General features: G+C 37.5%; 2 protein-coding genes across 2 annotated transcripts in view; both read right to left on the minus strand.

Moving 5' to 3' along the window:
- LOC123968490 (T-cell surface glycoprotein CD4-like) overlaps window positions 1-9,536 on the minus strand; it is a 19,387-nt gene extending 9,851 nt beyond the window's left edge. Inside the window, exons 1-2 of the mRNA XM_046045299.1 lie at window positions 9,525-9,536; window positions 289-402 (exon numbers count right to left, since the gene is read on the minus strand). The gene's annotated coding sequence lies outside the window, so the exon portion shown is untranslated. The remainder of the gene's footprint in view (window positions 1-288; window positions 403-9,524) is intronic.
- A 1,288-nt stretch (window positions 9,537-10,824) lies between these two features.
- Window positions 10,825-12,105, minus strand: part of LOC123968059 (T-cell surface glycoprotein CD4-like) — a 5,012-nt gene continuing 3,731 nt past the window's right edge. The window contains exons 7-11 of the mRNA XM_046044534.1: window positions 11,762-11,998; window positions 11,601-11,654; window positions 11,368-11,501; window positions 11,168-11,235; window positions 10,825-10,948 (exon numbers count right to left, since the gene is read on the minus strand). Coding sequence (XP_045900490.1) covers window positions 10,864-10,948; window positions 11,168-11,235; window positions 11,368-11,501; window positions 11,601-11,654; window positions 11,762-11,998 — 578 coding nt within the window. The 3' untranslated portion in view covers window positions 10,825-10,863. The remainder of the gene's footprint in view (window positions 10,949-11,167; window positions 11,236-11,367; window positions 11,502-11,600; window positions 11,655-11,761; window positions 11,999-12,105) is intronic.

Consider the following 12,105-nt stretch of genomic DNA (forward strand, 5'->3'; position numbering starts at 1 on the left):
TTATGTTTGCTGTTGATCATTTTCATGTTTAATGTTTTAGTATTTTAGTTTTATTTAAATGATCAGTGCGTGCATATGATTAATATATCTTGTCTTGAAGGTGAATATATAAAACTCACTTTGACATTTCAGCCCCACTGAGCTCACTGTGATCTTACAGGTTTTTGATGCAAAATTAGTATCAGGTATGAAAAGACATTTGACAGTGAAATTTAGCAGGTACAGCAGTAAATCTTTGTATATGTATTTTTATCTTGAATTTAAAAAAATAAATGACAGCATACTTACAACTGTTGTTGAGTCCCTCTGTGTTCAGTGATCTGGAGCCCGTGGAAATGTGGAATATTTGTCAAACAAACCCTCTTTTTAAGTGCCGTTGCACCTCCCTCGCCAATGATTGGTCTGAAAACGAAGCACACAGTCGTTGATCAAACCCCAGATCAGAATAATGACCTTTGATTGGTTGTTACAGAGGAAGAGGGCACAGTCCCTATGCTTCTTTTTTTTTACCAACTTAAAACTATCTCAAACGGATCGCCTGTTATGTTGTTTAGGACAAAAATGTAAAGGCTTCATTATAACAGCAGATAAAAACATTTGGGCAGTGTAATGATGCCATATTTTTATCAGTGAATTCTTATGTACTCAGTATTTTCTTTGTTCCTTTTAACTTTTTAATCCGTCCAATAGAAAAGAACTAATCTTAATTGGCAAAAAATGTTATTTGAGTTGCTGCCTGATAACAGAAGTCCCAAAATTTGTGAAGGGTCTCACTGGGCTCATTATCTATCTTTAGCACGTTCCAAATAGCACAGAGGCGGCTTACGGCCTAATTTATTATAATTGCTCTGTTGATTTTTCCCTGGTCATATAATTGTTCTGATTTAGATACATAATTAGTGTATCAGAATTCAAGCCATGAACTGCTGGACCAATCTTCACAAAAGCAGCTCATAAATGCAAATTAAAAATGTACCATTTCCTAAAAAGAAACAGACAAATTACGTGAGAGAAAAATAAATTGTTTTCGGGAAATTGTCTTAACTGGGACGGCTGCACTGAGAGATGTGATCGTATGAGTTTAACATACATACTAAAGGCGTCAAATCTGAAAAATACATCCGTCAATGCATTTCATCTTCTTCTCTGTAAGATCACCTTGTTACAACTCTGAGACCAGTCCCTGTGTTCATTCTTACACACAGACCTAATATCACTTTAAACTTTCTATTTCATGAAAATTGTTTTTACTCAATCACGTTAATTAACGATAAAGTCTTTAGAGCAAGTGCTGTTTTTGGGAGTGACGCACATCAGTGTACTTTCTAGTCTTAAAGTTCACAAAAAGATAAATGGATGTTAAAGTTGTATAAAGTTTTCAGGGCAATTTGTCTCTTGCCCGACAAACAAAAATACTTTATTGGCCTAGAAACACGATGTTAAAATAGTTATATTAGATAAAATAGTCTACTGGCCAAACGTAAAGATACTGATTATCAGCCTAAGAAGCACACATACCAACAAACATGTACACAATATTTTTCTTAACTTCACAGTTGTGGAACTTTAAAGTTACATAATTCACCTTTTCCTTCATTGTTCGATAACCTGACATGTAATGTGTTTCTGCTTGTTACAGCTCTCCATAGAAGACATACAGCATCATACTGGTGTTAAGTCAAACGTTTTGACTGTTTTTGTCTGTTTTTTGGCCGCACCAAACTTCATGAACATCATTTTAGACAAATTTCCTTGCAATTCAGCATACCATGTCTGACACTTTGATAGTAAAAACTAATTTGACCGGAATTTAAATAAAGGTCTGGTAGGGGTAGAACAAATTCTCGTCTGCATGAGTTTGTGAACATGTCAAACGGCGCCAAACGATCCGTGCAGATGGAAGAGATGAACAATTTTTATTGAATGTTTTCATCTAATCAAATTCTTGTTTTCTGTTCTGATTAATTACAAATTAGTGTACAATGATAATATACAAGCTGATTAGAATTAACCAAGCAAATGAGAGAAGCTTGGACATTAAACAAACAAACCAAAACTAACAAAGTGCAGGTTTCATCTCTGAACATTTGTCTGTAAAACCTAATATAATCCTGCACTCACTGCTTTTGCAGTGCTGCTTTTGGTGGATCCCACTGAGGAATGAACATTTCTTTTTATATGTTTTTGGTAATAAAGACATTTTGTAGCGCTAACCACTGAATTTTACGTTAAGTAAACAGGCCTACACACTTGTTCAATGTAAAGTCAGTGTTCAATCAATTTTCAGTCATCCAGTGTAAAATTCTGTCTGCACAACATAGTAATTCTTGTAATACTTACTGGGTAAACGTACACCTGTGAGGGAGCCAAACATCTGCTTGTGCTTATCTAACCTGCTGTGGAGTCTCGTCTGCACTCAATACAACAGTAATATAACATCTGTGGTCTGGTCTCTTACAGCTTATTGTAATCCTTACAGAAATAATTCACACAACTGCAAAATTGTTACTTTTACAACATTGCTTTATATCTGTTGTGATGTGATATTATTACGAGAGTTAAATACTGAGAAGAAAAATCCTCTAATAAACATTTACACATTTCAAACCAATTCCAAAGTTTGACAGTTTCTTAAAAGTTAAAGGGATGGAAATGAAACTGAAATGGCAGCCAAAGTCGGGATTGAGTTTATTTTAGTTTTTTTCTTTTTAGAGAAACTTGATAACCATTCTTTTTATTAATACCAAAAAAGAAACATTGTAAAATAAGGCACCGTTTGTCGAATTACAGGCTTCAGTGGGTTAGAAGAAGAGAGAACAAAGTATAACAGATAGCTTGAAGATTATTACAATGAAAACAGTCTTTTCAGCATCACAACAAAATCCAAATTCTTCTTCATACAATAATGAGGTAATGTATCTAAAGCCAACTCATCCCAAGCTAACTAATGAATGCTACAGGGATCAGTTAAGGGACTAGAACTACAGAAGCACACTGCCGAGGTGGTTTAGAGACATGAACCACAACAAGGACAAAACAAACATCTCGCTCACGTCTCATGTGTCTCTCTGAGGTTTGTCTGCTTGCCTCTGTACTGCCTTCATGAAGGGCTCACACCTGCTTCTCTTCCCTCTGAGCTCAAAATGAAACAAACCTTTTGTTTGCTCCTTAGAACAAACCCTTCAAGTTATGGCTACCATGTCGATGCCTTTACTTCTAGGCCTAGTGTAAAATGAATATTCTGTTAGAGAACATCTGGACATTAATCTGTCGCAAAAGAATAGGTTTGACTTTGGCTTTCTCCGTGGACACATATCTGTTTTTGAGCTGTGATTTTGATGGAAAACACCTGAAAGTGAGGACTCCCTCATTAGTCACACACCTAACGAGGGCGTGTGTACCACATCGTGTCATTACTGAAAGAGAAAAAGACTAAAAGTGTGGGCCACAAGCAAGAATAAAGGGTGATTCACTTTTTTCACATATATCTTGTTTCCTCAACCTCCATTCTCTCCTACAGAGGGTTTCCCTCACCATGCGATCTCTATTTTCTGTCTCTCATTTGGGTTTTTTTGTGTGTGTTTTATAACCATTTCGAGTTAGATGAATTGTGTGTGAGGCAGGTAGCCAAATACACAGGAGGATGTGTGACACCCTGCGAAGAAGGGAAGGTACCGAGTTTGTACTGTATGTGTTAGTGTCTGTGACTATTCTGTTTCAGAAATAAATAAAATGTCAGTGGAAAAGAGGTTGAGAATCAGAAACAAGTGACATTCTGCTCAATGACTGAAAACAGTTTGTCTGTTATGAGGGGAACTTCATTCAAGCTTCTTTGAAACCTCAAGAGTTGTGAAACAGTAGATGAAGAAAAGTTATTTTCTGTCTCTCCCACTCACCTCTGCACCTCCATCATTCGTACACATCAATGGTTATGTTATTTTTGTGTCTTACTGTATTGGTTGTAGGCTGCTGCATAATTATTTCATCAGAATGGAAAAATAGATTCTTTGAGTTTTGTTCCAGTTAGCTTAGATTTAAACTCGAGCACGACTGTCACGTAGGAATAGATATCAAATCATGTTTGTGTATTATTCCTAAGAAATGCAAACGTAGCAGAATTGTTTATATCGTAGGAAAACTGCATCATGGTTCAGTAAGAGACACAGCACAGTCCATGTTGTTCATACTATTACTGTACAGTTGTCATTAACATAAAGCTGATTTGCAGAGTTTAATGATGACGTTGGTTACACAGTGGAAAAACTGCCGCACAGTGCATCAGCGCCTACATACATGTATGCAGCAATAACTACTTCTGTAGTTGATGTGATCTCCTGTAAAATTCCTGTAAATAATCTATTTGATCATGTCATACATCCAAACTACTGTCAGAACCTCTCCACTGAGGTAATGATCTGCCCGTGGAAGGTGGGGACTGAGCAATTAATCTGTATTTGAGGTCATAGACACAAAATACAGATTAAAAAGCAACCCCTGCTGTCAGATACACATTATCTCAATAAAACAGCTTCTCTGCAGACTCCTTCGAGTAAAAATACATTTTCAATGTCATTGCACATGTAAGCATTTCTTCACTGATGCACCTGCACAAGTATATTCAGGTTTAGTGTATGTACATTCAGTACTACATCATGCTGTATGATCAGTATAATGTCAAATAACTATAAAATGCTCGGGTGCCCCAATAGGTTAAAGGTTAAGGCGCATCAAATTACCACAACATCTCTGGTTCGATTCAAGCTGTGGACGTTAGTTGCATTTCATACCACATTGTCTGTCTATATCTACACTATCAACTATATAATAAAGGCATTAACACCCTCAAAAATATATTTGTTCAAAGTAATATTCACGTCACTGCTTCACTTAAAGTAAAAAAGTAGAAAATTGACAGTACAGTGGTCGTCAAAACTAATTTCAGTTTGAAATAGACAACTGCTCTTCTGTTCTGCTACACTCTAGGAAGGTTAACTGTCTATTAGTGACAATAGTTTGTCTGCAAATGTAATATGTTCCGCAGCTGTAAGCTTTAAAATTCCTAGATCTGCACTGACATTACAAGCATACTACGTGTCTCATAAATGGGAAAAACACACGTTATTATTTGTATATATACAGCAACAATGCTAAAAACACTGGCAGTTGCAGTGTATTTCATTCAATCACTCCGACACACACAGGTGCACCCGTCCTACTTTACTGTTACAGCATTAAAGCAGTTTAACCATTATGTTTCATTTCCTGGTTCAGTGCACATTACCCTTGGCCTACTGGGAACCATCTTCTCATTTAGCAGTTTAACATTGAAGTGGCAAAGCTCACACACATTAGCAGCACTGGAGGAGCATTGCTCAATTGTCACCATGTTACAAATGAAACGGCAAATTAGAAAAATTTCAATCGGAGGCTGGTCAGCGATCGATCGCAATGCTTATGATCGATTGCCGTGTTTATACACTGACACCACTCATCAGAATCTGTACTGACAACTGAAACCTGCGTGGAACTGAAGCCACGCATGAGGGGAGTTCACAGAATGGGAAATCACCCACCAGATGATCATTTTAAATTGAGGGATTGTGGATTGTTTAAAAATCATAAAATGTGCAGCTTGCACCTGCAGTTGGAGCACAGATGACTGTTTGGAGCTCTGCTAGCTGTCTCCTGTTGCTCAGAAACCTCACATATCAACATGCTGATCACCACACCTATTTATACCAGTGTTTTCTACATCACAAATGTGTTCCAGGTGTTTACATAGCTTTGTTTAACTACTGTTAAGTGCTCCCAGTATCCATCCATCCATCGTCAACCGCTTATCCTGCGTACAGGGGGGCTGGAGCAAATCTCAGCTTACAATGGGCGAAAGGCGGGGTACACCCTGGACAGGTCGTTAGTCCATCACAGGTGCTCCCAATAAGTAAACTTTATATACTGTATATCTTTATTTTCTCAAGTACTGAAATTAACATTCTCTAACCTGACTTTGGCTCCTGATGGAATGACAACCCCAAAATGGAAATACAAGAGGGGGGGACACACTGGTTCAGAAATTTCAGTTTCACTTTGAATGATTGTGTGCGTGTGTGTGTTCATTTGTGTAAGACAGACAATGAAAAAGAGAACTGAGTAATAGCCATGAAAAGGGAATCCTAATGTCTCATATGAAAACACCCCCAGAGCAACATAGACATTATATTTTCATAACAGAGCAAGGGAAACACAGCTTGGTAATCGCCTACAGAAAAGACATATAAATACACACTGAGCCTCTAAATATGAATGTTGACATGCTCCTCACCACTCTGGGAGGGAGAAGGGAATACATAATGTTTTTGCATTTACTATATTTGATAAGTAATACATTTTACATTATTTTAACTGTATTCCAGCACACTGGATTTGAAATAAAACAGTGACTGAGCTTAAAGTGCTGACTTCCAGCTTCATCTGTCTTTGAAGATGTTACTGGGTGAACTCTGTAGAACTCATAGCGCTTTGTTTTACATAGTACCCTGAATTTCAGAACATGAACAGCAGAACAATGGCCTTAAACAAGTAGCTTTCTATGGCCAAACATGGTAGTGTTGGGCCAAGTCAGTCACTCGGGGTCAATACAGCTGTGCATCTGTTTACAGATGATTGTAAAAGCCCCCAAAACAAGCAATGCATGAAGGTCGCTGCAGTAACGATCTGGCAGAGGTATGGTATCACCAGGTATGATACCAAGTGCCTGCTGATATCTTTTGGTCGCAGACTTCAATCACAAACTACAAACCCGCAATCAAATATTGATCATGAAACTCTATTTACGTTGTTTATTAAAATGTCATTTGACAAATACATTTTGGGTCCATTAAAATTGCGGTACCACAAGTTAGAGATGTTACTTTTCAACATACAGTTGATGTGAACACTCAAGCGTCAACTTTAGAATTGTTTAATTTCAAATCAAATGTGCCTGAACAACGAGCCAACTCAGCAAAAGGTATCCCCGTCCTTCTGCTTGGCCTGTACCGTCGGTTCGCAAAAAACCTTTATCAAGATTCTTTGAAACAAACTGGTACAAATTTTAATGTGCAGACAAACAAACTAGTCAAAGTATTGACAGCATGACAGCCTTCTTCCGAGACTTATTTTAAGATGACCATGGTCTAACACGGAATAGATCAGCTGATCTCTCCTGTGGCCATAAATGCTGTATCAACCTCGGTAAAAACTGTAAAGCGTATTTGCTTCAACTAGATTCAGTTATATTCAAAATAGGTTATACGTCCCTCAATGGGCAATTCGAGGCAAGCGCCTTTACAAACACAAACACACACAACAATTCTCTGACACACATGAAAACAATCCATATGAACTTTATTAATGTAAAGAATAAAGGTTTAAATTAACAGGGCTAATGGCGAACAGTTCAACACCACAGAGGAACATTACGGCAAAATGCTGATTTATCAGTCTATACACAAGATGATCTGATCATCTCTTGTACCGCACCTGTTCACAAGCGTTCTGGCTGTATTACACAGACAGGGGTATCCCTGTGTCAGCAACTTAAACAGTTGAAGTATAATATATGCTTCTGTAACCATGTTAGATCAGCCATTTTGTTATGTTCTCAATAATGTTGACATTGATATTATTTTTTAACATTTCATCATGTGTTCATCATGTGACTCATGTGTTGATAATATACAGACTTAATTTGTCCAGGGATACCTTTGAATACTGAATTACAGTATCAGTAGGCAGTGTGTAAAGTTGTTTTTAAAATACATTGTACATAATGCCAAATCATTCCTTTGTTTTATTTCAGATTACTTGACAAACCAGAAATAACAGCATTTGGCAATATTGTCATGGTACGTGCCAACCAAACATGGACTCTAAATCTGACAAGTTTTTCTTTAAGTTTCTTTAGTGTTGGATAGTTGGGTTAAAGCAGAACTATGTTTTATGTTACAATTAAAGAAAACCCCTGCTTCACACTTCCACTGTTTACAATTTGATGTTTGTGCGTGCTGTTGAATGTTTGAGTTACATTAGGTTTATATACGCTGTATGCCACATACAGCATGTGGATGAGCACAGTATGAATCGCATTTCATAAGGAGTTATTGAAAACGCATTGAGTACTGACATACTTTGTATTGAGATACTATTTGTCCACTGCTGATTTACTCAACACATAATGAGCCTGTAAAGAGTCAGCTAGATCTCATTCATTTGACACATAACGATGACGCATAATAAAATATTTTACAGACCCTGTTAGTGCCCCAAAATACATAAACCAAACAAGCTATCATAATTATTTCTCTTTAAGGTTAGAAATGAACAGCCAATATGTGAAAATGTTTAGAATTTCAATGATTACTCTGTGCTCTTCAGAATAATACCTAATTTTCGACAAATAACTTAATTAATTAATAACATTTATACAGTGTAATATGTGTACAGTGTAAATATGTATGTCAGTAAAAGCTAGTTTCAAGTTATTCTGAACAACAGTGAATTATTTTAAATATATATTTTTAAATCATTGGTGTTAAAAAGCTGCAACCATTATTTTTTATGTTTGTAGGCCACAAGCGCTTCTTAGCAACAGTTGACACCAACAGTTTAGAGGAACAACATATAGATTTCACAATCTCCTAGGTTTCATACTTAAACCTTACTTATACTCATATTTCCAGAAATTTATTTTATGAGAACACAATTAGTTTGTGCGCTACTTGTGTATAGCACCCTGTCAATGCTAACGATTGCAAAATCAGCTAAATGTTGTCGCCGTTATTGCACAAGTTTTGATCTTTACACTTCAAGAAACAAGGGATTCTATTTTAGGTATTTCTGATTTGAGATTTTGAAATCTTTCTCAGGGTTGTCATCAGGAACAGCACAACACAAAGACTTGTAAATTCTAAAACAAGCCCCATAGAGAGTTCAGTTCCATTGAGATTGAGCCTGATACAGTATTATTATTATTATTTAAGGCTAGTGATAAATCAGAGAAGAAATTATTCAGCATTCTTATACTTCATCTAAATCATCTGTGTTTTTATCAGCCAAATATCACAAGGCATTCAGCCAGAACATTGGAGATATTCTGGCTCATCATTTTCTTGTAAGTATTTGAGATCATTTGCGTCAGTTTTTGAGGCATACTGTGAACAAGACAGGCCAAGGCCAAGATAAATCAATAAGTATGTCGAACAAGGAAAAGAGTTAATAAGAAAAAATGAAAAATGTGGCCTCGAACGAGACTAGATTTCAATACTACAGCCTTGCCCCTCGCTGCCCCTTTGCTTCTGTCTCCGAGAGCGATCTCAGGCAAGTTCTGGGAGATTTGTCAGCATTTGTAGAAACTATTTGTTCCCTTGTTGATAGACATAATGCTATCCTGACTTTTGTATCTTCCCTCTGTAAGAATATCCCTTAAATCAACGACTAACAAGTAAAATACTGAGTATATTAGCAGTATGTTTAGGAGTACTCACATGTGATGTTCTCTGTGCAGCGATGAGTTCAGCTCTGACATTTGGTAGGCTGCACTGTAGGTGTCTCTTTCATTCTCTCACACACACACAAACACACACACACACACAGGAAGTTAGACACTCAGACACCAATATGATCCCATCCTATCTGTTATGTTCTAAATGGATTACATAAATTAGGATTTCATAGTGTCTCTCTCTCTCGTACACACATACACCCAACGTAGAAGTAGAAGAAGAAGAATTTCTCAACTCATACAAGAAAAACTATTTTTTTCACTCTTAAATAAATATGAATATGTATGTTTGCATGTCATCGGTGGTCTTGTGTTGCTGTTTAAAACAGGTGTTTACTGTGTGTTTCATTACATGCACCGCTGCACTGGTGTCAACACCTGCATTGTACTGCACCAGTTGTGGGGAATACGGAGCTTCTGATCCAATGCAGGCACGGTTTAAAGCATATCATGGCATGAAAGAGTAAAGACAATGTTTGATATTATGTTCAACAAGGTAAAAGTTCTAATGCTTTACATTTTTATTGTTTTAAACCCCTTTTTTGATACTACTTGTGGCTGGCATTTTGTCTTGAAATAGCCATTCAGTATACATCCTATTAGTAACTACCTCTCTATGAAGACATTTTTATTGTTATTGGCGGAGTCCGCCTTTCCTGCAGTTTTAAATTTACATAAAGGCAAAGGGGGTTCATAATAAACGATGCATATTCAGCTCTACTGTCTACTGATTTTATCCCACTGATAGAAGCCTCCACATTCTGTCATATGAGGATGGAAATCATTTTGCTAATTTTCTATATCTTATAGTTTATTGACTGAGGAAAATAGACACAATATTTTAATTCAGTACTCTGATTTTTCATTTACAACCTACAGAAATAAAGACAAAAGTACACAAAAACATCAAAGCTAATCAAAAGAAAGAAATTATATCTAAATCATCAGAATAACATTTAAAATGGAAGGCAGTACATGAGAAGTTGACAATGCTAAGAATAGGCTAAACATGTTAATATGCTACATAAATAAAACGTAAGTACAGACTGTTGCTGTTCTCTGTGGGAGAGCATATTTGCAGTCAGTTCACTGGTTATATTTGGTGAAAAAGCTGTCCACATCATTACATTTGATTTTTATTTTCATCAAGAGCCTTCAAAAGCCCATTTACATTCATGCCATATTCACACTGAGGTTCTCTTTCACTTGCTCTCTCTTTTTTCTTTATCTCTATCTATACCTCTCTTTCCCCTCCTCTCACCCCCCACCACCCCCCGCCTTTCTTTTGGTCTATCTCTCCTTTCTTCGATCTGTCTTTCATGTCACTCCATTAGCTGGGGTTGCAAAGGGAGGGCTGATGGCTTCTCTTTCCGGCGTCTTTGCTGCGGTTTTTCTGCAGCTGTTGAGCTGTGATAAAGAGAGGAAAGAGGAGAAGTTTTCACACTAATTACGACACAATAATGGGATACTTGGTAAAAGGCACAGTGAAAATGAAGGTCAAACTGTCATTCATATATAAAGTGAATAGAGTCTATTAGAAAGCATCTGTAAAGTGAACAGAGATTACTGGAGAGGGGATAAAGTTTTTTTTTTTTTACCAGATAGAAGCAAGTTAAGAACGTTTACCGGTTACACTTGCAGTACTGCTTGGACTTCAGTAGCTGGCGGTCATACTTCATCTTCTGCAATTTTCTCTATAGCAGAAAAAAGAAATCATATTATCATTTTTTGGTTTGCTTCAGTAACCCATCCTCCTTCATCCTGCTTACCAATTTCAATCTACAAAGCAGAATATAAAGATTCCCTGGATGATTTTCTTTACTGACCTTCCTCCTTCTGATCCTCTTGCACAAGACAATGACACAGACCATTAGGAGAATCACAACCAGGGAGCCAACTCCAATGGCAACCCAAAACCACCAGCTGAGCCCCAGCAGCTGAGCAGCACTGGGAGTGGTACCTGGTTGAAAGAAGAAAGCGAAGATAATGCATTAATGACACCTCCACTGAAGAATCACTTCCGGCAATATATGCTCATTGTCAAAATTTTTTCACATACGGATGTCCTTTGAGCCTTTCGAAGTGACTGGTTCAGATGTTGTAGGAGCAGGCTCTGAAAGATAAAACACAGAACATCTTGTGCTTGCCAGGGGCCACAGAAGTAGCTTTTCTTGTAGTAAAAACCATATGCAAAGACTTTGGTAGAGACCAGTGTCCTACCTTTAACACTGATGTGCAAGCTCTCATTGTACTCCTTGCCGCCAAAGGAGAACATACATTTCCAGGTCCCTGCATATGAGCGGTCCACAGGTCTGAGTTGAGCTGTGTGTGACTCTCCATATGCACTTCCATCTGGCCTCTTCCACTGCACTGTGGAGCCTTGGTCCAGACCTTTTACCTGACACTGGAGTGTAGCCTCACTGCCCAGCAGGAGATCACCGGAGGGGCTGGCCCAGACTGACACAGAGAGGGACAACGGACAGGGGCGAGGACACAGTGAGAATCACAAAGAGAAAGGGGAGGCCATGCTGAACAAAAGACGTCATCCAGATCATTAAGAACGT

Source organism: Micropterus dolomieu, linkage group LG03 (genome assembly GCF_021292245.1).
Source record: "Micropterus dolomieu isolate WLL.071019.BEF.003 ecotype Adirondacks linkage group LG03, ASM2129224v1, whole genome shotgun sequence".
Classification (NCBI taxonomy): domain Eukaryota; kingdom Metazoa; phylum Chordata; class Actinopteri; order Centrarchiformes; family Centrarchidae; genus Micropterus; species Micropterus dolomieu.